We start from the raw sequence: 26,502 nt of genomic DNA, 5'->3' as shown, positions 1-26,502 counted from the left end.
AGGGAGGAAGGAAGGAAGGGAGGGACGAAAGAAGTAGAGAAGAGAAAAGGAAGAAAGAATGAAAGGAAGGGAGGGAGGGAAGGAAGAAGAAAGGAAGAAGGAAAGAAAGGAAAGAAGAAAGGAAGGGAGGGCGGGAAGGAAGGAATGAAGGAAGGGAGGAAGGGAGGGAGGGAGGGAAAAATGTATCTGCCCACCCTAGCTAGCTACAATTCTGCCCAGAGCCTTCCAAATGGCACAGGAGGAGGAAAAGTCTGTCCAGAGACAGATACTGCAAACAGTGCATTGTGTTAGAGCAAACCGTAGGTGAAACCAAGAAAAAGCTACACTTTCCCACACTGGTGAGCTGGAGATAATCTCGCAGGCCCTGGGCCTGTGAGGTCTGGTGACAGGAGTGTTGCTTGATGTCTTGGTCCTGTTCTTACGGATATTGGGTTTCATGTTTGGCCTAAATTCCAGCCAGTTTTCAAACAGAAAATTATGGATGTAGGCAGCCTTTCTGTTTGTCTAACCTCAGTCTCAGCTTCCTCTAATGAGACATGACATGAATTACCTAGTTTGTAGCTGGGTCGGGAGGTAATGGGTTGGGGGTGGAATGTTGAAGAAACACAGGGTTTTCCTTCCAAACTCCCCTCTCCTGCTCTAGGAATTTTCCAAGTCTTTTAAGAATGTACTTTTTGAAGATTTAGCTATTTTTCATTTTTGTATTGATACATAATACACATACATATTTATGGGGGACATGTGATATTTTGTTACATGGATAGAATGCATAATGCTCGAGGCAGGGTATTAGGAAGAATACGTTTTCTTCCTGCATGTGTGTTGGTTCAATTTCATCCTACTGCTCCTCTTCCCTGCTTCACATGACAATAATTACAACACCAGTTTCCATCAAAGTGATGGTTTCTCCCATCCCCCAGCTGGGGGCAGGTTTGGGCGATGGCTGCAGTGGGAACCCTGAGTGTGTGGCTCCACCTCCAAATCCCTCCCCTGCATCCCCACCCACCTTCCTGATATTCACTGCCCTGTCTTCACCCCTCCAGAGCGGAAGTGGACCAAAGGCCAGGGCCCAGCAGAGAGCTTTGTGTGCCTGAGCTGTCATGGGCTGGCCTTGGGTTTTAGGTTTTTTTGTTTGTTTGTTTTTGTTTTTGCTTTGTTTTGAGACAGAGTTTCGCTCTTGTTGCCCAGGCTGGAGTACGATGGCACAATCTCGGCTCACCGCAACCTCCGCCTCCCATGCTCAAGCGATTCTCCTGCCTCAGCCTCCCAAGGAGCTGGGATTACAGGGACGCGCCACCACTCCTGGCTAATTTTGTATTTTTAGTAGAGACAGGGTTTCTCCGTGTTGGTCAGGTTGGTCTTGAACTGCTGACCTCAGGGGATCCGTCTGCCTCGGCCTCCCAAAGTGCTGGGATTATAGGCTTGAACCACCATGCCTGGCTGGGCTGGCCTTGGCTTTCTCTGGGACTGATGGGTGTTTAAACCTACCTCTTGTTCTTGGGGGGTGCCTTGTGGGTTTTTTGCTGGAAATCTCTGGGGATTTATCCCTGCAATTCCCTGGTCCAAGTGATGCCTCTCTTCCAATGAGCCATTTCAGGCACTTCTCTTTCCCTGAGCCCCACACCCCTCTTTTGTCTCCCTCTCCCTCCTCCTACAGCCTGTAGGTGAGGTCATTGAGGGGTTTCAAACCTGCTTCTCAGACACCCCTTGTGCATGTCCTGCTTAGAGGCCTAACTTCTTGACTGGCGTGTGGGAGAAGGTGGGAATAGTTGCCACCTATTGCCTGGAGACCTCAAACGACACTGAGAAAGAGCCCGCTTGTAACACCCTGCAAGATGTTACAAGGAAGTATGGCTCAAGATGGAAGCTAGGACAGATATTTACACGGTCAGCTTTGGATTGTTTCCGTTTCCTTCATGTAAGTGGTATTTCACCTTTTACAAGGGAAAGAATGATAAGGAACAAAATCAGAGTGGCCCCTCAGGTCACCTTCCCATCTCTTCCTCCAGCTCACCATCCTTTGCTGCCTTCTGCTGGGGCTCATGGTGGCTTCAGCCTGCCTTCTGCCCTGGGAGTGTCTTGACAGCACCTATCATACAGTGTGACCTCAGTCACCTCCCCAGCTGAAACCTCTCTGTCCTGTGACCTGTCCTTTCAGTATTCTGCCAAATGAACAAAATAAGGCAATGCAAATGAGTTTACTTAGTGCCAGCAAGTGGCAGTTCTGAGGTCAGACACACATGTGAGTGGACTTCCAGGGGACAGACAGGTCAACCTCACTAGCGGTGATTTCAGGCACTGGGCAAACGGTTGGACAAATAATTGAGGCCGGCTCATCAGGATCACCCTGGGCTGGGATGATCAGGCCGCATGTCCGTGCCAGGGCCCAGGATTCCATCAGGAGATCATTTAACCTTCATGTGGCTTTTCAGCATGCATCCACACAGGCACTGACTTCATCTATGAGGCCCCTCCTGTGACCGCACATACACGTTGGCCCAGCAGACTCGTCCCCCTCCTGCTGCTGCCTCTATTATCACCAGCATTGCAAAATGCTCTCTCTCTCTGCTGGAACATTCCCCCCCCATTCCCCCTACCCCTTTCACGCCCTGCTATTCATGACCAAGAACACCCATTTGCTTTGATGCATCTTGCTGTGGCATGTCAAGATCAGTGACTTTCCTGAAACCTGGCTCAACGGATTTCTATGGATTTTCCTTCCAGGATTTTAATGCAAACATTTTCACCGAGACTGGAAGGAAATGTTCAAAACAAACAAACAAAAGGCTTTGCCAGCCTTAAGTGCGCTGCTCCCTGAGGCATCAAAAGCAGCAGCTTCGGAGAGTCTAGAACCGAAGTGTCTTCTACATCTCCCTCTCCTGCACACAGTTTGTTGACTGCCCCCCTATCCCTGAGGCATCTTTCCCCCCATGACTCCCACCCCACATCCAGCAGCCATTAGGCCGTTCCTGGATGCTGAGAGTACCGTGTCATCCGCCATCCTGAAAACAACCTGCTCTTTCTATGTGATATTTGTTCATAGGTTTTCCTCTTGCTGTTCTTTTTTTTTTTTTTTTTTTTTTGAGACAGAGTCTCGTGCTGTCTGCCTACCACGCTGGAGTGCAGTGGTGCGATCTCAGCTCACTGCAACCTCCACCTCCTGAGTTCAAGCCATTCTCCTGCCTCAGCCTCCAAAGTAGCTGGGATGACAGGCTCCCACCACCATGCCCAGCTAATGTTTGTGTTCTTAGAAGAGACAGGGTTTCACCATGTTGGCCAGGCTGGTCTTAAACTCCTGACCTCAGGTGATCCACCCACCTCTGCCTCCCAAAGTGCTGGGATTACAGGCGTGAGCCACCGTGTACCACCTCCTCTTGCTGTTCTTTTCAGTTCACCCTTAACTTACCGTTTCCCAGTCCTTTGGTCCAATGTCTCAGTCCCTCAGGGCTGGCCCGGAGCCACATATACTCAGATTTATGGCTCACCCTTTCCCTGCCCTGCCTATATGGCTATTTCCAGAGTTCCCTTTCAACTAGCTGGAAGATGCTGCCAGGAGAATGGAAGTCAGATGGAAAGGAAGGGCCAGGAATTTCTCCTCACCTCCCCTTGACCATGAATGAAGGCTCCAGCAGTGGCTGAGTCTCCCACTGGATGGGTCTCCAAGGTTCCAGCCTCTACTAGGTGATCCTGACCCCCCGGCTCTAATAACTTGACTCCTTCCTTGACCACTTAGGCCAGCCTCCCCGCCTCCCCTTTGTGCTGCTTAGCCCTTCCATCCCCTGTGCCTAACTCCTGGTGACATCAACATAGCAGCTCCAGAAACTCTAAAATTGCTCAATCTAACAGTTTCCTGTATTGACATTCTCTTCTTTTCAAAGACGGAGTTTTCCATTTTCCTGTTGGATTCAATGGATGTATCTTCCTTCGGGATTTCCAAACTGCTGTAATCTGATAAAGTCCCGTGGGATGGCAAGCTGGACCCTGAAATCACACCATTTGACTTTGGTTTTCATCCTAGCTCTGACATTTCTAGCTGTGCTGCCTTGGCCAACTTATTAAACCCCTCTGAGCACCAGTTTCTTCACCACTAAAACAGGGATAATGAAACTCATTTCCTCCCTGGAAGTAGCCTTTGATAACCTCACAGCATGTGGCCTGGCATGGGTGGGTGCTCAGGGAACATTCGCTCCCCTTGCTTCTCCTAAAGTGGTCATAACTGTGAGAGTATGAATGCATATCCCTTCCGGGGAAACATATTTGTATGGAAAGAAATACTTGGCCAGGCATGGTGGCTCATGCCTGTAATCCTAGCAGTTTGCGGGGGCCAAAGTGAGAAGAGTGCTTGAGCCCAGGAGTTGAAGACCAGCCTGAGCAATATAGTGAGACCCTGTCTCTATTTAAAAAAAAAAAAAAAAAAAAAGACCTTAACTCAATAATTAATTGTGAATGTGTAAGTCTCCAACACCCATGGCAAGACAAGCAGAAAGATAATTTTGGACAAGCCAACCTTTGAGAGCCTTTAAATCACTCCGAGGAGGCGGTCACCTACTCCGCAGGGACTGGGGAGGGCTCCATTATCTGGGAGGAGACTCTTGTGCTACTATGAAAAGTGATCCTTCTCCCCGCCTCCCAAGGGAAGGATGTGGAATGTGTGAGACTCAGATGTGTGGGAGTCTGGCCCAGGGTTATTTTTGTTTCCATTAACATTCTCTTCTATATGTATTTTAACCTTAATCAAATGCATGTGTTTTTGTTTTATTTGCACTTAGTTCATCAAAATGTCCCTTATGATCTGAACTATGCCATAAGCCTAAGCCCCCCAGTGCAACACTCATTAATACCCCTGGGAAACAGGAAGTTGCATTTAGTCAAATGTAAATAAATTCAGCTCCCCGGGGCTTTGCCCTGGCCTGGGTCAGAGAAGAGGCAGTGGCTTCTCAGTCCATCTCATCATTGTCCCCTCCACCAACTCCAAAACTGAGCTGGAAGAATGACATGCCTTGACTCTGAAATGACAAAGTGTTCTGAAAATGTGCCTATCCTTTGTTCAAAACCGTTACAACGACAAGTGCAGTTTTACAAAGAGATGAGTTTCTTTTGCTTTGGCTCAATCGTCGGGTGTCGTTCCAGATTTTTTCCCACCCCCCGCCAGTACTCTGAAACCAGGCAGTGCAGGCTAGAAGCAAGAAAGAGGGAAGAAAGAGATGTAAACCTAAACCACCTCGCCAAAGACGCCGTGTGAGCCGTGGTTAAGAGGTTTCCATCTCCCCCTGTCTCTCTCACCCTCTCACTGACTCTCCCGCTGCACACATGGAACCAATTATGAACAAAGCCCAATTGTTGTATATTTGGAATTTCCCACATCAACTTGATGCTTTCTTTAACTGCCTTGCGATGTGTGTCTGCGTTGGAGGGCTGAACCCAGGTTTCCAGTCTGCACGCTGCCGCCGCCGCTATGGCACCCCTCTCCTGTTTCTTCTGATTCATTTTCTCATAGTGTAAAACTCTGCTTCTTCCCTTTGCACCCCACCCCCATTTCCTATTAGGTTTGTTTGAATAAACAGAACCTTCTTTTCCGTCATTTTCAATAAACTTAGCACTAGTCTGCAGACAGTGTCTCAAAGCTGGTGCCCAGAGTGTATGAGTGGTATTAAGGCTAACACCAAAAACCATGGGATGACTACAAAGGAAATGGCCATTCCTTTCGTAAAACTCAGAACGGACAGAAGCAGTGTATGTAGAAATGCTTTCAAAAGAAAAAGAAAAAAAATCCGAACATACCCCATATCCTGGAAGCCCCTTACTTGATTTTCTTTGCAGTAATTTTTTCTGCTATGGAAATAAGCCGATTTAGGGAGGAGTAGAGATGGGGCAGGTAGAGGAAAATATTACGGAAAAATTAACGTTTGAAACCATTTGTGCCATCCGTCAAAGAAGGCTGTCTGATCTGAAATTACACAATGTGATCAGAAAATAATTGACAGACGTGATGGATGAGTCTGCTTCGACACAACCTTGTAAAATGAAACATAGTTTCTTCGCATTTACTGGCATGCATAAAAATAAATGTTCTATAACACAAACACTTAAATGACAAGGTGCCAAACGCAAGTCTGCTCCATTCGATTTGATTCATCTGAATCATGTGATTGAAACAGTTTCTTCTTCTTTCCCTCATACTTTCTCTCCGTGGACTGTATTCACATATACAGTGAGTGATACCCATGTGTTTATTTTTATGTGTTAGAAAGCAGGAAGGGAAAACAGATATACATGTCTGATGCTCGGTTTTATAGATAGAATTTATGACCGCAAAGAGGTCCCTGATGTGTTCTGTCTCTGGTCTTCAAATATCGTTCCTCCGTTCAGAAGAGAGTGAAATCAGAATGTAGGATTCTGCATTAATCTCCATTCCAGATGGTGATATTCCAAATAGTCTTTTTAAGGTGAGCATGTGACCTACTGTACAGCCGAGGGGCTTGGGAGTCACGTGATGGAATGACTAATACATCTGATAGAGCTTTGATTAGACAACTGACCTGGTTACCATCTGCAGCCACAAGAAGCAAAGTTGACATTTCTGGATCCGTCTCCCCAGGAGCGTTACTTGCCCACGAGCGGGACACGGCAGTCTCGCTGAACCAGCTGTGCAGAGGGACAGATGGAAGAAAGCTAGAGATGTTGCTTCGTGCGCGCTGAAGTTGCAGAACTTGGGCTGGTTTTCTTTCTTCCCATCCCCCCTCTTCCTGACAAACCACATCTTGACTCAGATGGTCGAAAGAAAAACTCTTTCAGTTATTTGATATTTGGGAACCCTCCAGGAGACCATAACTTATTTTTGAGGGAGGCTCCTTCTCTCCCTTTGCTGGGAACACACGCACACGCACACACACACAGACACAGCTGTACACCATGGTGGTTCAGGCTGCAGTGGCTCCGAATAGATCCCAAAGACTTTTACTGAAAATTCCTTATGGATCTCTGAGAAGGCGCAGCGTTGAAAGGGTAAGCTACGTGGCGGGCTGTTTCCTTCTCAATTGCTCCAAAGACAGGGAGATGTTTGTTTTCGTTGTATACCGCGTTACTTCTGTCACTCACGTTCTCAGTTGGAGTTCCTCGGACTGTAGAATACTATCTGATCTGTAATTTTAGTTTTTTAACAGATAATGATGAGAAACCTGAAACAGTAATTTTTGTACCTTGTGGATCTCGGATGGGGGAGGGGTGCCTTTAGAGATGAAATACGAGGGATAAGATTGGGTTGGGAACTTCCCCCGGAATGGGTTTGAGAGATTTGAGTGCTTGCTGAGAAATGCATGGGGGTTGCGAAACTGCTTTCTTCTGTGTTGACTGAAACCTACTGATGAGTGTAGCAGGGCTGTGAATTCCTTCTGCTGGGTGACAGTGTCTAAAATGGAGGTGATGGTGATGTGAAGGAGCCTCAAAGCTTTGGTGGTTTAAATTATGCAGGCAGTTGATTAAAAGCTTTTTTTTGTCCCCAAATACATTGCTATCATTTGGGGTTTATTTGTTTTTAATACTATGGATTTTGGCTTAAAATTACTCTGTTAATTTCCTGAAAGCATGTTTACTTTGGAAGTCCTTAGCAGAGACGATCCTATAAAATAATAATAAGGATTTGTCCTTCTCTGGAGTAACAGATGCAGTTTGAGGCTGGCTGTAGTTAATGCAAAGCTGGTTGTCGTTGGGGTGACAGGCTCAACATGCAGGAAGAATCCCTACACTCACAAAGCGTATGGCAGTTCTGTTTGTCTCAGAAACCCCAAAAGCCCATGTATGAATCATGGCAAGCCCTTCCATGAGTTTTCGTCACCTACATAGACATCTTCAGTTAAGGTGTAGTCCAAGACCTAATAAAGCAAATAGCCTCACATGATGCTCTCTTGCCAGATCAGCAATCTGCAGCATCTTATGAAAAAGATCAGAATTGAATTCAAGTGACTTTTTCTGGTTGGTATACTTACTACTCAGTGATGTTTAATTTAAAAAAAAAGAAACTAAAGGTTTAAAAATATGAGGGGCTAACTAAATACTTAGGCAAGGTTGATTTCCTGAGTTTTGATGAGTTACATTTTTCTGTCATTTGAATAATGAAAAAAAACTTTGCTTTCCATTCTGGTTGTGTGTAGGTCTTTATTTTGAGACTTATTTCTTGTTCTGAATGTCAAGATCATCAACTAATATGTACTAAATACTTACTGTGTATTTCGTGTTATACCAATAGCTTAGAGCTTACGCCATCAGTGATAGCAAAATTTACACATGGATCAGGCTGCTATTTAGTGTGATGTTAGGTGTTAGTGAAAACTCTTCGGTCTGTATGGTAACTAAATTTTTATCGTATGTTCTATTATTAAGATATTGATTCACAAATACTAACATGGAAATGTGAATTGTGTGCCTTAGGGCTGTGCAAATGGCAATATTGAGCAGATACTTATCCTTTGTAGACGCGCGCGCACACACACACACACACACACAAATCCAGTCACCCGGAAACCTCCATTTATACCATTATGATCTCCAGATAAAGTGTTAATAAATCATGTATGTTTGCATACATTCAAATATATGCAGTTACCACTTCTGTTAGTCATTGTTTACCAATTTTAGAAAAATTGACAATATAGGGATATAGTATCTTACACAAAACACATCTGTTATTGGGTATGTTTGTACACACTTGACTTCAAAGCACACAGGAATATTTTCTGCCCTTGAGCACATCTCATTGTTACACCGGCCTTAATATGAATATGGTCTGAACTCTTTGGGGCCTTCCCGCGCAGCACAGCCTTCGAGCACTGGTCTTCCCCGTGAAGGTAAGGTAGCACCTCACCCTCTGCAGCAATGGAGAGTGGAACTAACTGAAATGTACGATTTCCTGTCAATTCCACTGGACATCTTACACCGTGGGTCAGTGGAATTGACAATTCTGTGACAATTTTCAGAATGGAGTCCCGTGTTCATAGAAGAGGAGGAGAAGTAAGGGCAAACACTGAGAGCCGGCACTCTTCCATTGGGAGTGTAAAGCAACAGCAGTTTGTTCAGTTCCGTCAGCGGTTTCCGTTGTCTCACAGTATCTAATGACGTGGAAGACCTTACATTTCTATAAGGCTTTCAGTCCATTCCCCTGCTTTACCATCGCGAGTTACTAACAAGGCACAGAGCCCAGGGGTTACTACCCTTGTCCTGTATAAACAGGGAAACCAAGGTATGGAGAGGTTTAATCTTCTCTACAGGAATATACAGTCAATGACAGAGCGGGACCTAAATCCAGGGACCTGGCATTGCATGTCCTTACCCATGGGATCATGTTTCATCTTTGCTCTCTGGAGGACCAATGGCATGGCAGCCTAGCCCTAAGAAAAGGGTTATAAAACCACCTCCTCACCTATATTCACATTAAAGGTAATATAGAAGACATGCCATTCAGAGGTGGTGAAAACCGAACAGAAGAACCTGATTTCCAGGACACTAACAGTCCTGTCCCCTTAGGTGCCCAGGGTTCAACAATTGCTTCTGTATCCAACTGCCTAGAGGTTGAGTTGAAAGAAGGAATTGCAGCTTTTTAACCCTGCAACTTAGACATCCACCGAATCCTGAGAGATCAGACTTAGTTCTGGTTCATGCTTCTTCAGACTGCCATGAGCCCATCACTGTGCTAGGGAGGGTGGAAAACATAAAAGAAATATGAAATGGGGTTGGTGTGATGGCCAACACCTGTAATCCCAGCACTTTGGGAGGATGACGTGGTCGGATCATAAGGTCAGGAGATGGAGACCATCTTGGCCAACATGGTGAGACCCTGTCTCTACCAAAATACAAAAAATTAGCCAGGCGTGGTGGTGTGTGCCTGTAATCCCAGCTACTCAGGAGGCTGTGGCAGGGGAATTGCTTGAACCCGGGAGGTAGAGGTTGCCGTGAGCCGAGATGGAGCCACTGCACTTCAGCCTAGTGACAAAGCAAGACTCCGTCTCAAAAAAAAAAAAAAAAGAAAGAAATATAAAATGCCATGTTTGGTTCGGGAGGAGAGATTAGGCCTGTAAAGTTTATATGAATAAAACAATTAGAAGTCAATGTAATACAGGCTAGAATTAAGCTACAAAATAAGTAACAGAGACAAAAAATTTAGGTGCTACAGAAAGCAGCATGGTGGGGTGACAAGGGTGAGGCTTGTCTATTTGCTATTTACGAGTTTTACTATTTACTGTTTGACTATTTACTATTTGCATTTGACTACTGACTATTTATGAGTCATATGGCGTTGACAGAGTGACTCGAACTTCCTCAGCTTTGGCTTATCCATCCACAATACCCACCCCATTTCAGTGCTTGTAAAGGATCACCAAAAATGTATGCAAGGACCTGACACAATACCTGGCAATCACATAAAATGCAGTCCATAATGATAGGCATCGTTTTTGAGATTGCCTATCTTTGTGTAAAAGAACTCTTGGCTTGTATCTTTTTTTTTTTTTTCCTTGAGACAGAGTCTCGCTGTGTTGCCCAGGCTGGAGTGCAGTGGCATGATCTTGGCTCACTGCAACTTCCACCTCCTGGGTTCAAGCGATTCTCCTGCCTCAGCCTCCAGAACAACTGGTATTACAGGCGTGTGCCACCATACCTGGATGATTTTGTATTTTTAGTAGAGACAGGGTTTCACAGTGTTGACCAGGCTGGTCTCAAACTCCTGACCTCAAGTGATCCACCTGCCTCGGCCTCCCAAATTGCTGGGATTACAGGCGTGAGCCATCGCACCCGGTCTTGTATTTTTAATAACAGATGGCAATTTTTTATATTTAGACACACCTCCCTGTCTCCTGGAGCCGTCCTTTAGGGCTATTCACTTGCTAAAGCCAAGAAAAGCAGTATGTTGTGTCATGGCGATAACTTTTCTGGAACTCCCAATTTTATGTAAGACACGTGGAAAACAAAGTCTTTCAAACTGACTACACGTGAATCCCAAGTAACTCAACTTACTCAAGCCCAGATCCTTCTGTATGGTTTCTTCCCTCTAAAGCCAGATGTTTTTTATTCCAGAAGTAAAGTAAAAATGAACTTCATGGAAAATTCTAATAAATGTAAGAACAAAACATATAAGTGAGTTAAGGAAAGAGAAAATGTGGAAATTTTTTTTCTGGGAGTTTGCCTTGGGGCGGGGGGAAAGCTTTTATTAAACTAGTATAACTTTGCAATACGAGGAAATGGTTTTATGTTGGAGATTACCTTTATAGATGCAAAGCCTAAGAATGAGTGTGTGAACCTTTTATGTAGCCCATCCCACGTTGTTTTAGTTTGTGGTTTTAAGTGGAGGTGAAATCTGCTAGGCTGCTGTCTATATTCTCAGCTCTGGTTTGGGCTCCAGGAAGCTGAGAAATGTGTATGTCTTCACACCCTGAGATGCCCACCTATGAGGGCTCGGACCCAGTCATGCAAGTACTTACCGAATTGCTGTATCTCTGTTTTCACCCACTGATTTTCCAGCTGTAAGATCATCTGTTGAAGTGGGAGCATAATTTCCTGCATTTATTGGATTGCTCATCTGCCCCGATGACTTATCCTCTCTAATATCCATACCCACAGACCGCCCCCCCCCCACCCCCGCCCCGGTGGACTGGACATCACTGTTCTCTTGAACATCTCAACACCTCAAATCCAGCATGTCCATGATGAACTTCATCATCTCTCCTAATAATCCTGCTTCTCCTTCAACACCCCCAGCTTCCTAAAACCCAAACTAGATCCTGGCGTCTTCCCACCTCCTCTCTTTTCATCGTCTCCTTCTCACAGCCACAAGGCACTGTCCATTCCAGCTCTGAGACGTGTCTCCCCCGTCCTGCTCCTTTGTTCGGTAGTGCAGCCTGCCACCATCACTCGCCTGCATATTGCCTTCTCACCATGGCAGGTCTTCCTCCCCTCAATTCATGCTCTGTGCTGCAGCCACTGTGCTCTTTCTAAAACCGAGGGGTGATTGTGTCACTTGTCTACTGAAACCCTTAAGTGGCTCCCTGCCTCAGGATAAGGACAAATCACAAGGCCTTTCCTAATCACAGCCCTCCAGCTTCACCTCTTCCCATACCTTACCCTGGGAGTGTTATATTCCAACCAGGACGTGTTTGCAGTTCCTCTAAACTACTAAGATTTCTCTTGCACCAGGGCCTTTGTATGTGTTTTCATATTCCTGGCACTTTCTGCCTCCTCCCTCCACCCCCTTTACTTCTTTCAGCCTAAAGGCAATTCTGCAGGAAGCTCTTCCAGGCACCCCATCCCCTCCCCAAGTCTGAGTAAGTGCTCTCCCTGCAGGCTTTCGTAGCACTCTAGAATTCCCTTACCATAGCACAAATCACACTGCATTGAAACCCCTGGTTTGCATCAGTCATAATCCTCCATACGATGGCAGGCATCTTGAGGACAGGGAACACCCCTAGGTTCCTGGTTCATAACAGGAGTGCAATAAATATCCACTAGATAACAGAATGAATGAAATCTAAAAGTTCATATAAACTCTCAGTGAGCAAATTTGGGAAGAGGATCAGAATTAAGACCTACTCTGGAACAGCCTCCAACCCCATGCCAAACTACCACAAGTCCCATTATCTTTGGTGGAAAATGTGTTTGCTCTTACGTGTCAGTACAAGCGGGGAAAGCGAAATGCTCTTTTCTTATTTATTCGGAACTCTAAGACCATGCCATACATCTTTAAATGGAACAAAGTTAATGCGCGAACAGCCAATCAGACTCAAATCATAGGTCTCTTCACAAAGTAGTACAAATTCGATGGTTTTATTGGGAGGAAAATGAGACAAGAAAGCATTCTCTTTTACCACAATTATTCCAATATTTTAGGTGAAAGGGTTTTTGTGTGTCTAGAAAAGACTGAAATGGTGGGATATTTCTGGAGCGATATTTTTAACACAGCATAAATTAAACCTTTTTGTACCCACGTCATTCATTATATGATGTGTTATTCCAGGTTGACGTCTTGCCAGTCTATTATTTTGCAAACCATTACATTATCACAGCTGCTAAGCTGCATAACTTAAGAATTCGGAATACAACAGAGTCTCTATAGTTGAGTGTGTGGTGCTTACATTCTGGATGTATTCATGCAGGGAAGTGTGAGACGTTACCAAAAACACATACAGCAGACGGCTTTCAGTGGATATTTATTACCATTGAGCACAGGCAGCCAAGAACTGTTCAGACAGATCAGTGTATTCACACATATTATTAGCCAGCCCCCTCATCCTGCATGGGGTTTTGTTCCTTCTATAAATATACGCCTCTCTGGAGAAAAAGAACACTGACTATTGGGGACTCCAATTCTCTGGTTCACAGAATGCATTGAAGGCCATTTTCCCTGCATTGGTTAGTCCCGTGCAATTTTAAGTGACCTAAACTTGGTGAACCAATATTTATTTTATTTCGTATAGCAGCTTATGTCATGTTAAGCCATTGACTTCTCATCTTGGGCAGAATGACATTGCTTATTGGCTCAGTGAGGAGAAGGAAAGGCTGACTCTATGGGTATCACTCCAGAGTTTTCATTCCTCAAGCTGGTGTGGAAAGCAGGATTGCAAATTGCTATGCAAATGGTCAGGACTCCTAGGCATTTCAGCATCCTATGCAAAATGACAGCTCTCAGGCTGGGCCTGAAACTGAGCTATGGTTCTCCTCTTTGAATAGCTTGTCCCCTCCTTATGCCTCGCCATCATGCCATGGGTCATGTTAAAGCAGTGCTTTTCAACTTTATTGTTGCCTTGGAAACACTCAAGGAGCTTTTAAAAACCCATCTGTACCCCAGACCATGTACATCACAGTCTCTGGGGATAAAATCCAGGCATCAGTATTTAAATCCGCAAGTAATTCCAACATGTAGCCAATACTGAGAACAACTGACCCAAGGAAATAATATTACCTAGATCAATGATTTGGGCAAGATGCTAGCAGAAGGAAATCAGCTAGTTTTTGTGTTTTCTGGTGGCTTCACATAAAAGAGAAATAAATGGGTTGATTGTGTTGGGTTTTTGGGTCATGTCATTCTCAATAGGGGGAGAAAACTATTTAGGCTCCTTGAAAGTGGGGTCCATATTCCTGGGACATCCTATGCAGTGTCCAGCACATTGAGGAGAGTCTCTGGATAGTTACCTGAGGCCTTCCGAAGTCATAGAGTCTAGAATTGTGCACGACTTCCTTCCAGGCTATTGAAGATCAAAAACACCCAATCTAGCTTCTCCTGTATGCTTCTTTTCTTGACTGGTGCACGGACGAAATCCCTTTTGTGTGTCTTTCAATCTGCCATATTGCAAATATGTACACAAAGTCAATCGTGTTCTTAGGAGAAGTGGGAGATAGCTTTCTTCTCCCTCTCTCTTTTATTTTTATTTTTATTTTGAGGTGGAGTCTTGCTCTGTCACCCAGGCTAGAGTGCAGTGGCATGATTTTAGCTTACTGCAACCTCCCCTTCCTGGGTTCAGGTGGTTCTCCTGCCTCAGGCTCTTGAGTGGCTGAGATGAAAGGCACTCATCACCATGCCTGGCTAATTTTTGTATTTTTAGTAGAGACAGGGTTTCACCATGTTGGCCAGGCTGGTCTCGAACTCCTGACCTCAAGTGATCCACCCGCTTCAGCCTCCCAAACTGCTGGAATTACAGGTGTGAGCTACCGCGCCCGCCCAGGGGGAGATCGCTTTCTTTACATGCTTTGAAACAGATCTCTTAGAAACTGCTCTAACATAAGGAATATTATCCACCTGTGTGATATAAGACTTTCTTTGAACACATAGTTCAAAACAATCCACTTTTATTTGTATTTACTCATCAATGAGCCTCAGAGGATAATATTATCTATCCTACATCCATAAAACAATATAGAAGAAACTGCCATGGATCTTTATTCTAATCTGGGAGTGGATGAACCACATCTATGGATTTTAACTTCTTTTTTGTCTTCTCTTACTGGTCACTCAATAACAAATACTTCAAAGGACCTGGTCAGTTTTTCTACTAGGTCTCAGAGCCTAAAACAATACCTGGGATAAAGATAGCATAAACAAATGTTCATTGAGTGAATGCTGACTACCTGAACAAAAAGAATCCCTTTGTGGTTATAAATTCAAGCCTTTAATAAAACAGAATTGTCCTTCAAGGGCCAGGGTTGCAGTGTGCCTGTGCTTGTATGCAGACGAACATCCGTGTCATCATCAGTCCTAACAGTGACTTATTTCAAGATGCTAGTTCTTCTTGGTGAACTGGATCATGAAAAACTTCCTAAAATCCTACTACACAATTAACACCTTTGGGTTCATGGGCAATCCCTTTTCTTCCCAATCAGAACCCTTGTGGGGATATTTTGAGATAGGACAGAAATATGCTTCTGATCATTTTCCTACATTGCTTGCTGACTTTTCTCAAAAATGCCAAAGGCTTCCAAGCCTGGCTGGCTTTCCTCATTAATGTTCCCATAGAGTGATTGGAGGGATTGGAGGGATCATTTAGATACAATTTCTCCAGTCACTCTATTGGAACATTAATGAGGAAAACCATTAAGGGTTAGAAGTATATTGATCATTGCTAGAAAATGCGGTCCTAGCCCAACCACACAGAATCAGTCCCAGAATACAGATATCCCTGGGAATGGAATACCTAGGACATAATGTTTTATTTATTAATTTCACAGTTTTTTATTTAACATCGACTACATACCAGACAGTGTTCTAGGTCCAAGAGACACAGCTAAGTCTGCACTCTCGTGAATTGGTAATACGTCAAGTGGTGATAAGTTCTCTAAAGAGAAATAAAGTAGAGTAAGGAGCAGGGGGAGACGGAGCGTGCAGCATGGTTATATAATGTGGCTCTCAAGGAAGGACAGGGAGGGAGCTGGGAGTAAGCCACGCAGCCATGTGGGGAAAGAACATCCCACGCAGAGGGCACAGCAAGTACAACAGGCCAGAGGCAGCAGTGGACTTGAGGTACTTGAGGGGTGGCAAGTGGGTAGCTGGAGCAGAGTGAAGGGGTGAGATGGGGGTGGTCAGAAGTGATGATAAAGACTCAGGGACGAGTCAGGAGCCCAGCTGGCACAGGCTGTGCAGGCCATGAGAATAACCTCTGGGTTTTACTCCGGATAAGACTGAAAAAGATCAGTGGGTCAGGGGCTGAAGGATGACGTTAGCTACTAGGTTGATAGAGAAGAAGGCTGGAATCAGGGTGATGCATGAGGTCACTACTACAATCATCTTAGTGAGAGATGATGATGGTTTAGGCCAGCGGATACCCTGGAGGTGGTGAGAAGTGAATGGACTCTGAATTTATCTGGAAGGGAGAGCTGGAGGGATTTCCTGACGGATTGGGTGTGAAGGGAGAGAGGAAGACAAGAGTCAAGAATGGCCCCCCGAGCAGCTGTGGACTGGAGCTGACTTACCAAGACGGGAACCACTGAAGGAAGAGCTGGTCAGCGATGACAGCCTGGGCGGGAGAGACTGGGTTCTATTCCTGATGTGCTAAACTTGAGATAATGAGTAAAAATTCAAATGGAGATATACAGTAGGATGTTAAAAACATATGTTCTGTGTCTGGACAAGAGGTCTGTACTGGAGATAAGGCGTGGACATTATCAGGGGTTCCCTGGAGCTGGCTTGACAGGCTCTCCCGAGCCAATTATGTGATTTCTTCTCAACTCTACATTCAGTGATGACACATGATCCTCTTGAAATGGTCCATGGCAGGAAATTTACACCATGTAAATTGGCAAGCATTACAAAGCAGGGCTTTTCGGCCCCTAGAGAGTTGATAACAGTTACACGGTCTCCAGTATACCACTGGAAATTGGCATTTAAAGCTAGAGGACTGTATGATAACATCTGGGGAATGTGCGTGGATGGAAAGAAAAAATGTCAGCACACTGGACCCGAAGCCGCTCCAAAGCTTAGAGATGGGCTCCCTGTGGTGGAACCAGCACTGGAGACGAACAGGGAGCAGCCAGTGAGGTAGAAAGAGGATCCCAGAAGGGCATGATGGATTTTCAAATGCTGCTGATAGTCAAGTGAGATAAGGACTAAGAAATCGCCTTATTGCAGCATTGTCATAAAAGATTGCACAAACTGCATGCATCAAAATTGCTTTGTGTTGGCCAGGCATGGTGGCTCATGCCTGTAATTCCAGCACTTTGGGAGGCAGAGGTGGGCGGATCACTTGAGGTCAGGAGTTTTGAGAACAGACTGGGCAACATGGCAAAACACCGTTTCTACAGAAAAATTAGCCAGGCATGGTGGCACTCACATGTAGTCCCAGCTACTCAGGAGGCTGAGATGGAAGACTTGTTTGAACCCAAGAGGTCGAGGCTGCAGTGAGCCAAGATTACACCACTGCAGTCCAGCCTGGGTGACAGAATAAGATCTTATCTCAAAACACAAAACAAAACAAAAAGAATTGCCATGTGTTTCTAAGTACAGTACACAGATCAGATGTCTGGTCTCCACCTCAGACATCCTGAACCTAATTCTCAGGGGTATATAACAGAGAAGACAATTTGAGAAGCAGTGCCTTAATATATAGTGTTCCAGAAAAACAGGCACAGTGGGGTAGAAAAAAGAACACAGCAGAGGAAGTGAGGAATAATGCAGATGGGAAAAAAGAGAAACTCTTAGAACAATTTTTACTCACCCTAAGGTCGGTCCTGAACAGAGAGAGCAGTTAGAGACTGTGGTGGAGACTCATGGGGTGAAGATTATTACCACTAAGGCCAAGATTGAGTTTCCTCCCTATAGCACTGAAGAAACAGCATGTTCCTATTTTAAATGTCCCTCCCTTCAGCCACTATGTCAGAAAAATGGAGCTGCAAATTGTCTCTTAGGTCTTTTCCAGCTCCCACAACCCCTGCAAAATAAAGGCAAGAGAGAAGATGAAAGACCAATTTCAGTATCATCTATTGGTCACCCACGTCAAAAGCCAGCACTCTACCCTTAAGTCTTAGGTGTCCTAAGACCTAGCAGAAGGAAAACCTGTTTTGGTTTGTTTTGTTTTGTTTGTTTTGCCTCTGAATTTTTTTCAATGGCTTGATGTAATCATGGGTCAGGGCTTCATAATCCAGCTGAGTCCCAGAATAGATTTAGAAAGTATAATTTAGGCTGGAGCCAGCCATCAACTGCCCGAAATGAGCAAGTCCTAATTTGAACTCTGAATTTGGGGATCGACATCTATTCTGTAAAAGCAAATGGATTTGGATCAAATTGGAGGAACTCACATGTAAGATCTCGTGGAGTTCTTATAGAAGAAAATCCTGCTATTCTCTGCCAATTAGGCTGAAGGAAAGTAAGTAACAGCCACTGACACTAGGAACCAAGTCTTCCGTGTAGATCCTGTCCAGGAAAGGCTTTCTATGTGGGGTTCACCCAGTCACATTATGCCTAGTTCCCCTTCCCCAGCCTCTTAGTTTTCCTTTAAGTAAGAAGGTACCCCTGACACATGAAATTCACATCAGTGAAAGAGAAGTTTTAAAAGCAGACAAGTGTACAGGGGCCCTCCCAGGAGTCTGTGCCGATGCTTGTGAATTTGCCTATTTTGTTACCAAAGTGAAATTTGTGTGCCTGGGTGTAGATGAGCAGAGTCACCAGAGCTCTGCAAAAGCTCTTCCTCTGCAGGGGCAGTGACAGCCTTGCTTTGTCACTGGCCTGGTGCATAGGTGCTGGGTCCACTCAGGTAGGCCGCAATGCGGGTATCACCTTCTGGAATGACTGTCATTAAGATGTTAATCCCATATGCTATGGTCTGAATGTTTTTGTTCCTCTGAAATTAATATATTGAAATCCTATCCCCTAAAGTAATGGCATTAAGAGATGGGGCCTTTGGGAGACAGTTAGTGCCCTTATGAAAGAGGCCCTAAAGAGCTCAGTAGTCCCTTCCATCATGTGAGGACACAGGAAGAAACTTTGGCCTGTAGGCCAGAAAGTGAGCGCTCCCTAGGCACCGAATCTGCCTTGATATTAGACTTTTCAGCTTCCAGAACTATGAGCAATAAACTTCTGTTGTTTGTAAGCTTCCCAGTTTATGGGATTTGTTATAGCAGCCTGGAGAGGCTAAGATGCCATCCTTAAAGTGAGGACGAGGAGACGGAGCTTCCTCCCCTGCTGAGCCCCAGCTTTGGGTTGTCAAGTAGCAGAGCATTTAAGGAGACGAGCTCATTAAGAAAAAAGCAGTCTGGAAATTCATACGGGGACTTGTCGATTTGAAATCAACGATGTAGAATGGTGTGCTCATGTCAGCCTGCTGGTCAACTTGGCTTCCTGAAGACCAATGCCCAAGAGCAGAACCCAAGCTCCCAAGGCCATGTGCCATGCCATTCCACATTACTCTCAGGGGGCAATACCTAGATCCTATGGCTTTTGGTTCAGCCATAGCGTCCATCTACAGATCATCTTGTGTTTGCTTGAGACAGAATCTTGCTCTGTTGCCCAGGATGGAGTGCAGTGGCACAATCTCAGCTCGCTACAACTTCCACCTCCTGGGTCCTAGTGATTCTTGTGCCTCAGCCTCCCAAGCAGCTGAGATTACAGGTGTGCACCACCACACCCAGTTAAGTTTTGTATTTTTAGTAGAGACAGGGTTTCATTATGTTGGCCAGGCTGGTCTCAAAACTCTTGGCCTCAAGCAATCCACCTGCCTAGGCCTCCCAAAGTGCTCGGGGTTACAGGTGTGAGCCACCACACCCAGCCCAGGTCATCTTATTTGCCCTTCATTTCTAGTAGAATCTCTGGTTGGGTGTTTGTGTTTTCCTTGATGGTATTAAACCAACATACCTAATAGCAAACAAAAATATCTTCGGGACTCTGTGACTTCCTTTTTTCTTCTGCCAGGGGCCTTAAGGTGGCATAAGAGAAACATGTCTCATGTATCTTAGAGTCGTGCCTGTGCAGGACAAGAAAACTTCTGTCCTTACGAGATCCAGCAGTCAGAAATTGGCTATGATTTCTATCTCAGATGGTACCCGTAAGACTTCATCCTTTATCTTACCTCCTGGGGCTGTGCTTCTGTTCACTCTAGTCGTCTTAGAAAATACAACCTCATAGAGGCATTATAAACTCAAATGTGTATAAGAGCCAGGCAGGGAAAGGAAATGTAGCAGGAAAAATACGGAAAGAGGCACATTGCAAACTGGAAAATCCTGCCCCAGCAAGTGAGGCCAACTACTACTCAGTTGTGCCATGGGAAAAACGGGGCTGGTGTTGCTGGAATCTTCTAACTTTTCAAAAGAAAATGTATGCATTGTTCTTATATTTAAGGAAAAAATACATATGTTTGTATGTGTGTATGTGAGAGAGTGAGAGATATGAAATATCTCCATTTTTATAATTCAACTTTAAAAAATAACATTGCATAAGATACCAGTTTTCAATTTCTATAAGAAAAAGAGCACTGTCCTGAGGCAGGCAGATGACCTGAGGTCAGGAGTTCGAGACCAGCCTGACCAACATGGTGAAACCGTGTCTCTACAAAAGTACAAAAATTAACTGGGCATTAACCAGGTGTGGTGGCTCACACCTGTAATCTCAGTACTTTGGGAGGCCGAGGTGGGCAGATCACGGTCAGGAGATTGAGACCATCCTGGCCAACATGGTGAAACCCCATCTATACTAAAATACAAAAAATTAGCTGGGTGTGGTGGAGCACACCTGTAGTCCCAGCTACTCAGGAGGCTGAGGCAGGGGAATCTCTGGAACCGGGGAGGCAGAGATTGCAGTGAGCCAAGATCACGTCACTGCACTCCAGCCTGGTGACAGAGTAAGACTCTGTCTCAAAAAAAAAAAAAAAAAAAAAAAAAAAAAAAAAAAATAGCTGGGCATGGTGGCACACTCCTGTAATTCCAGCTACTCGGGAGGCTGAGACAGGAGAATTGCTGAACCCAGGAGGTGGAGGTTGCATTGAGCCAAGATCGCATCACTGCACTCCAGCCTGGGCCATGAAGCAAGACTCCATCTAAAAAAAAAAGGACTGTCCCACCCTAAATATCTACATATTCTCCCCTGCCCCAGGCTTGATTTTCATAAAAAGGAAACATCTTGCTACAAAAAAAACTAACTTAAAATAGATCCTCAGGCCCTCCAGCTGCAGCATAATCCTAGTGCTAAATCGGAATATTACTTTTTTAAAAAAAACCTCGTCTGACAGGTCAAATGCAAATTTTTAAAATACATTTGAATACATTGAATACCCGTCCTCCAGCTAGAGGAAACAGGAAGATGACATCCTCTTTACTGAGAGCATGGTTTTATCACTAAGCAAGAGGACTAGAACTTCAGAAGCAACTGAACCTCTGGCCTAATTACTGCCTGATAGAACAACTTACTAATAGCATCAGCAGCAGTCTTTTGTTTTGGGAAGATATTCTCCATTGATGGTGTTAAAGCAGAACAAATCAAGCAATTTCAGCCAAGAGAACAATCACCCTACCACCTAGAGGTACATTTTGCTAACTCAAATTTGCAGACCAGCAGTGTGTGGTCCTGCTGAAAACTAGAGATTGCACAAGAGCCAAACAGAGGTTCTTTTATGATCAAGGTGGCTGACTGGTAACAGCTGAACTAAAACCTTTCAGTTCTAAATCATCTCTTTCATGCTAGATGGAGTGGAATTCTGGGGTCCCAGCCAAGTCCTTGAGCAAGAACTTGAACGGATTCACAGCTCCTTTTCTGATTGAAACTCTTTCTAAACCCTGAGGAACTCTGGATCTCACCAAGATGTCAAATAGTATGATATCCCTGCTGGAGGAGGAGGCAAGTCAGGCTTCTCCAGTGTCCTTCCTAAACAGCAGCTCACACTTGTCACGTCCACAGCAGACATGCAGCTCTTCAGTTTTAAACTCAGGATGTCCTCACTTCTGTCTCTTGCTGGATAAGGCAAGTATGAATTCACTACCTTCTAGCACTTAGCCAAAAGTCCCGTAGGGACGTTGGACACCCAACAGAAGCAGATCAGTGGATATGTTGGCTAGTCATTACTTTAATCCCTTTATACTAGATTTTTTTTTTTCTTTTTTGAGATAGAGTCTCACTCTGTTGCCCAGGTTGGAGTGCAATGGCACAATCTTGGCACACTGCAACCTCTGCCTCCCGGGCTCAAGCAATTCTCCTGCATCAGCCTCCTGAGTAGATGGGATTACAGGCATGCACCACCATGCCTGGCTAATTTTTATATTTTTAGTAGAGTTTCACCACATTGGTCAAGCTGGTCTTGAACTCCTGACCTCGGGTGATCCGCGCGCCTTGGCCTCCCAAAGTGCTGGGATTACAGGCGCGAACCACCACGCCTGGCCTACACTAGATCCTTACTAAGTTAAATAATCAAATATCAATATACTTGGGCTGTATTTTCTCAACTCCCTGCTGAAATTATTTTACAAAGTAAAGATTTAATTCCTTTCTATTGAGGGCTGATGTTTAGTATCATTTTGTTTTGAATGCGCTGCGACCTATTCCCGACCTGGACTGGGTCTGGCCATGTGACCTGAGACTTAGGCAGGACATGGAGGTGGGTGGGCAGCACCCATGGCCAGGCATGGGAGTTTGCTGGAGGCAATGAGCCCAAAAGTGAGCCCACAGACAGGCTAAAGACTCATGAGTCCGGTTAGTTGTGTCAAATGTAGCTGGAGAATCAAGAAAGAAACAGGTGGAGACCAGAGAAATCAGAGGAGAAGAAACCAATTTAAAGCAGAGGTAGAAGAAAGTGTTTGTAGAAACCCCTTGAACCACTGGCATAGCTCCAGGCATGTCTAGGCATAGCCTGGGGTATTGGCAGAGATTAGTTGGATAGGATGGTATCTTAGTATCATCTTGCTGAGAAAGCCAGCAGAAGAAACATCTATAAACACGCTTCTGAGGCTTTTTCAAAATGACCATTGAAGATCTTGTTCCTTATGTTATTCAGTGCTTTTTGTATATTCCACTCCGTTAATTCCTTTTAGAAGCTAATAAGAAGTATGTGATTCAATGTACTTACCTTTTTACCTTTGCTGCCAGGAAACTCAAAGCCAAAGTTGAGACAACCTCAGTAACTTGCTCATTCTGGATGCCTTTTCATACTTTTAACTTATTTTTTTCCTTCTTTTTTTCTGTTTTAGATTACCCTTAATTTTCTAGTTTACCCTCATATTCCATGTAAATATGTGCACATATTCCATGCCCCTGCCAAGCAGCATGGAATCCTATAACTTTCTCTTCTGTGTATGTTATTTTCTGTAAGGGAAACCAACACAATGGAAATGTAGCCCATTGAGAGTAAAAAATAGAACAAAGTATGCTACTTCCCTTCTCTTGGCAGAATGCATTGTCCCAACAGGTGTATCAAAAATGTTTCAAGGTAAGCCAAGACATGGGAACACTGTGCTCTGAACAAGGTGGTTCTTTTTTCCCAGAAGGAAATGAATTCATTTGGAATGTCAGGCCCTGACAGAACAGAGCCACTCCATTCTACCCCATTGTGTCCTGGGAGTACACAGGGACTTGGTGCAGCCCCTAGAGGCAGTGGCAGTTTACAGGCGTTCCTGGGAAGAACAGAGCAGAGGTCCCTGTTGGAGGAAAGCAGGTGCACACTGTCCTTCTGAATCTCTGCGCCTGACGCCCACCTTCATACAAGCTGCAGCTATGCCGGGGGGATGACAGTTCTGCAGAGTCCAAACTCACAAGGATAAGGGCTGGAAAAGAGGCTTTGCTGGTTTTCTGTTCCCACTAGGATGTTGGAAGCCTCCTTTTTGTCCTTTTCATTTTGCTTCCTTTTTTCTTTTCGTTTCTAAATGTTGCTGTCAGTGTACTCAGCTGAACGCTATCAGATGCACAAATAACAATAGCTTCCTGGGAACGATTTGCTGCTGAGGGCCATGGACCAGTGCCAGGAAGCCCAGGCACGCCAAGAACACTGTTTTAGGAAAACCGCAACTTTCAGAGAGCAGCTTCAGGATAATTGTTCAATTCCATTAGGGATTCTGGCTCCGAATCCACCTCGGAACCTGGCCCCGGTGTCTCCTCCAGGGGAACTTAGAGGTCCCCCGCTCCATACCTTGGCTGGCTTTCTGTTTGATTTGTTTCATTTTCAAGAACCATCGTTACTGGAACCTCGTATCTGATTGTGGTGCTCATGGAAAGAAAAATGGGAACAAGGGCTGAGAGACAGTGAGGTTTCCAGGGTGGGTCAGGTTTACTCACAGAGGCAGAAATAACAGATTCCCAAATGCGGGTGCTGGCACTTACACGTTTCTGAGAGTTTCCGATCTGGAGATCTGAGAGGTCACCGTCCTAGGGCTTGTCAGCCTCGCCAGGCTGCTGGGGCTCCTGTTGTTCTGCTCAGAGTCCAGGAAGCAGATCGGGCTCCCTCATGACAGCCTCAGGCCAAGATGTTCCTGCAACAGAAGGTTTCCCGGGCAGGCTTTGCTTCCATCCTGGAGTGAGTTAACCCGGTCAGCCAGGGTCAAGGAGCAGATATCAAGTTACACATTTTCCTCCCTCCTTTCCTAGCACACCCCGAGAAGTGCCCCACAAGGAAGGCCAGGAAGGAAGCGCACCCGCCCAACAGACAAGCCAGGCCATGACCCTGGAAAGAAGAGGAAGGCACGTCCCTGGGCCTTCTCAGTCCCCACTTCCTCCTCCTTCCTTCTCCCACATTCCCCTCCGGATGGGTCTCACTCTCCAAGAAAATGGCCAGGAGCAAATCCAGGCAGAGAGGGAAGTTACCGAGACCCAGAAGACCCAGAAGCACAGCCAAGAATAGAAAGTACCTTTAATGAGCTCTTTCTGTGTGCTTAATCTATGCAGATATTTTCTCCTCTGATCCTCGATCGGAGCAGCCCTTTGAGGTTGGCTCTTATTCCTAACCCCACTTTCTAGAAGAGGAAAACAGAGAATAGAGAGAGATTAAGTCATTTGTCCAGGGTTACTCAGCCAGCAGTGGTAGATGCAGGATTTGAACCCAGGTAGTCTGACTCCAGAAAACTCTCCGGAGGGAATCTAAATGGGGGTCTAACCTAGAGTGAGACCCTTGGAATCCAAGCGGCTGAGAAAAGTGTCCTTTTAGAAAGGAACTCTAGGTCAGGTTGCCAGATTCAGCAAATGAAAATACAGGATGCCCGGTTACATCGAATTTCAATAAACAACGAATCATTCTTTCGTCTCAGCATGTTCCATGGAGTTTGTCTGAAATTCAAATGTAACTGGGTGTCCTGTATTTTATCTGGCAAATCTTAACTATAGGGCCACTCCCTCTCTCTGCCCTCTGTCTTGTCTTCCTCTCATTGTCAATAGGCTGTTTCCCTGCTTTCTTCCATTTCCCCTCTGATGCCCATCTCTGGAATGTCTGAGCTGCACCTGTCCATGTATTCTTATTTAAAATCAATTATTGGCCGGGCGAGGTGGCTCACACCTGTAATCCCAGCACTTTGGGAGGCCAAGGCAGGTAGATCATGAGGGAAAGAGATTGAGACCATCTTGGCCAACATGCTGAAACCCTGTCTCTACTAAAAATACAAAAATTAGTTGGGCGTGGTAGGAGGATGAGTCAGGAGAATCTCTTGAACCCGGGAGGTGGAGGTTGCAATGAGCCGAGATCGCACCACTACACTCCAACCTGGCGACAGAGCGAGACTCTGCCTCAAAAAAAATCAATTATTAATGATCATCTAATATCACCTGAGCATCCATAATATACCAGGGCTTGTTTGTTCAGAAGAACCAACATGGTAGCCTCTGGGCTGGTAGGTGTTAGGGTGCAACATAATCAAAAGCACCAGGGACCCCTGATACCTACTCAGAAGCAGAAGTCACTACCACTAAGATGCAGTGTGGGATAGGAGGTGCCACTAGGGGGCTGGAAGACTGAGACCCCCTCACCCCTGGTCAACCAGAGTTCTGCTTCTAAGATATTTCTTACGTCCCCACCAAATATTTCATTTGGGAAAAGCTTTCCATAACTGACACACACAAAAAAAGTTATTGAAAATCACTATGCTAAAGCACACCTTCTAAAACGTCAGTTTATAATGGAATCACCTGGGGTTTTGTCAAATGCAGATGCAGTCTGCATTCCTCCAAGTTCCCATGTAGTTGCTGATGCTGGAGCCCATAAAGGGCATTTTGAGGTCAAGGATCTAAAGTATCCTCTCTGATGTCCATGCTCATAAGTTATTTTTCTTTTTCATCTTTGTTTCAGATAGGTAGGTAGGTAGATAGATAGACAGATGGATAGGCAGATAGATCTCTGTATAAATCTATAGAGAGATCTTTCTGTCATCCATCTATCCATCCTTCTGTTCATCTATAGAGATCTGTCTGTCTATCTATCCATCGATCTGTATCTATCCATCAATACACTCCTCCTCTGTTGTATATAACTATTAAATAAGTGGGCCTGAGACACTGCTTTTGCCTACTGTCTGATCAGACTTTTAAAAAATTTTCTAGCATATATCAAATGTGCTTGTTTCTGTTAGATTGAGAGTCCC

At 45.0% G+C, this 26,502-nt stretch overlaps 1 protein-coding gene across 3 annotated transcripts in view; it reads left to right on the top strand.

The window, feature by feature from the left end:
• Window positions 1-6,532: 6,532 nt before the first annotated feature.
• Window positions 6,533-26,502, top strand: part of FRMD4A (FERM domain containing 4A) — a 365,202-nt gene continuing 345,232 nt past the window's right edge. For 2 of the 3 annotated variants that reach the window (XM_030940429.1, XM_030940427.1), the window contains exon 1: window positions 6,879-7,005. In XM_030940429.1, coding sequence (XP_030796289.1) covers window positions 6,913-7,005 — 93 coding nt within the window. In that variant the 5' untranslated portion in view covers window positions 6,879-6,912. Of the gene's footprint in view, window positions 7,006-26,502 lie in introns of all 3 variants that reach the window. The other variant, XM_030940428.1, reaches the window with a different exon arrangement.

The sequence above is a fragment of the Rhinopithecus roxellana genome, chromosome 11 (assembly GCF_007565055.1).
Source record: "Rhinopithecus roxellana isolate Shanxi Qingling chromosome 11, ASM756505v1, whole genome shotgun sequence".
Classification (NCBI taxonomy): domain Eukaryota; kingdom Metazoa; phylum Chordata; class Mammalia; order Primates; family Cercopithecidae; genus Rhinopithecus; species Rhinopithecus roxellana.
This window is presented reverse-complemented; position numbering and strand designations above follow the sequence as displayed.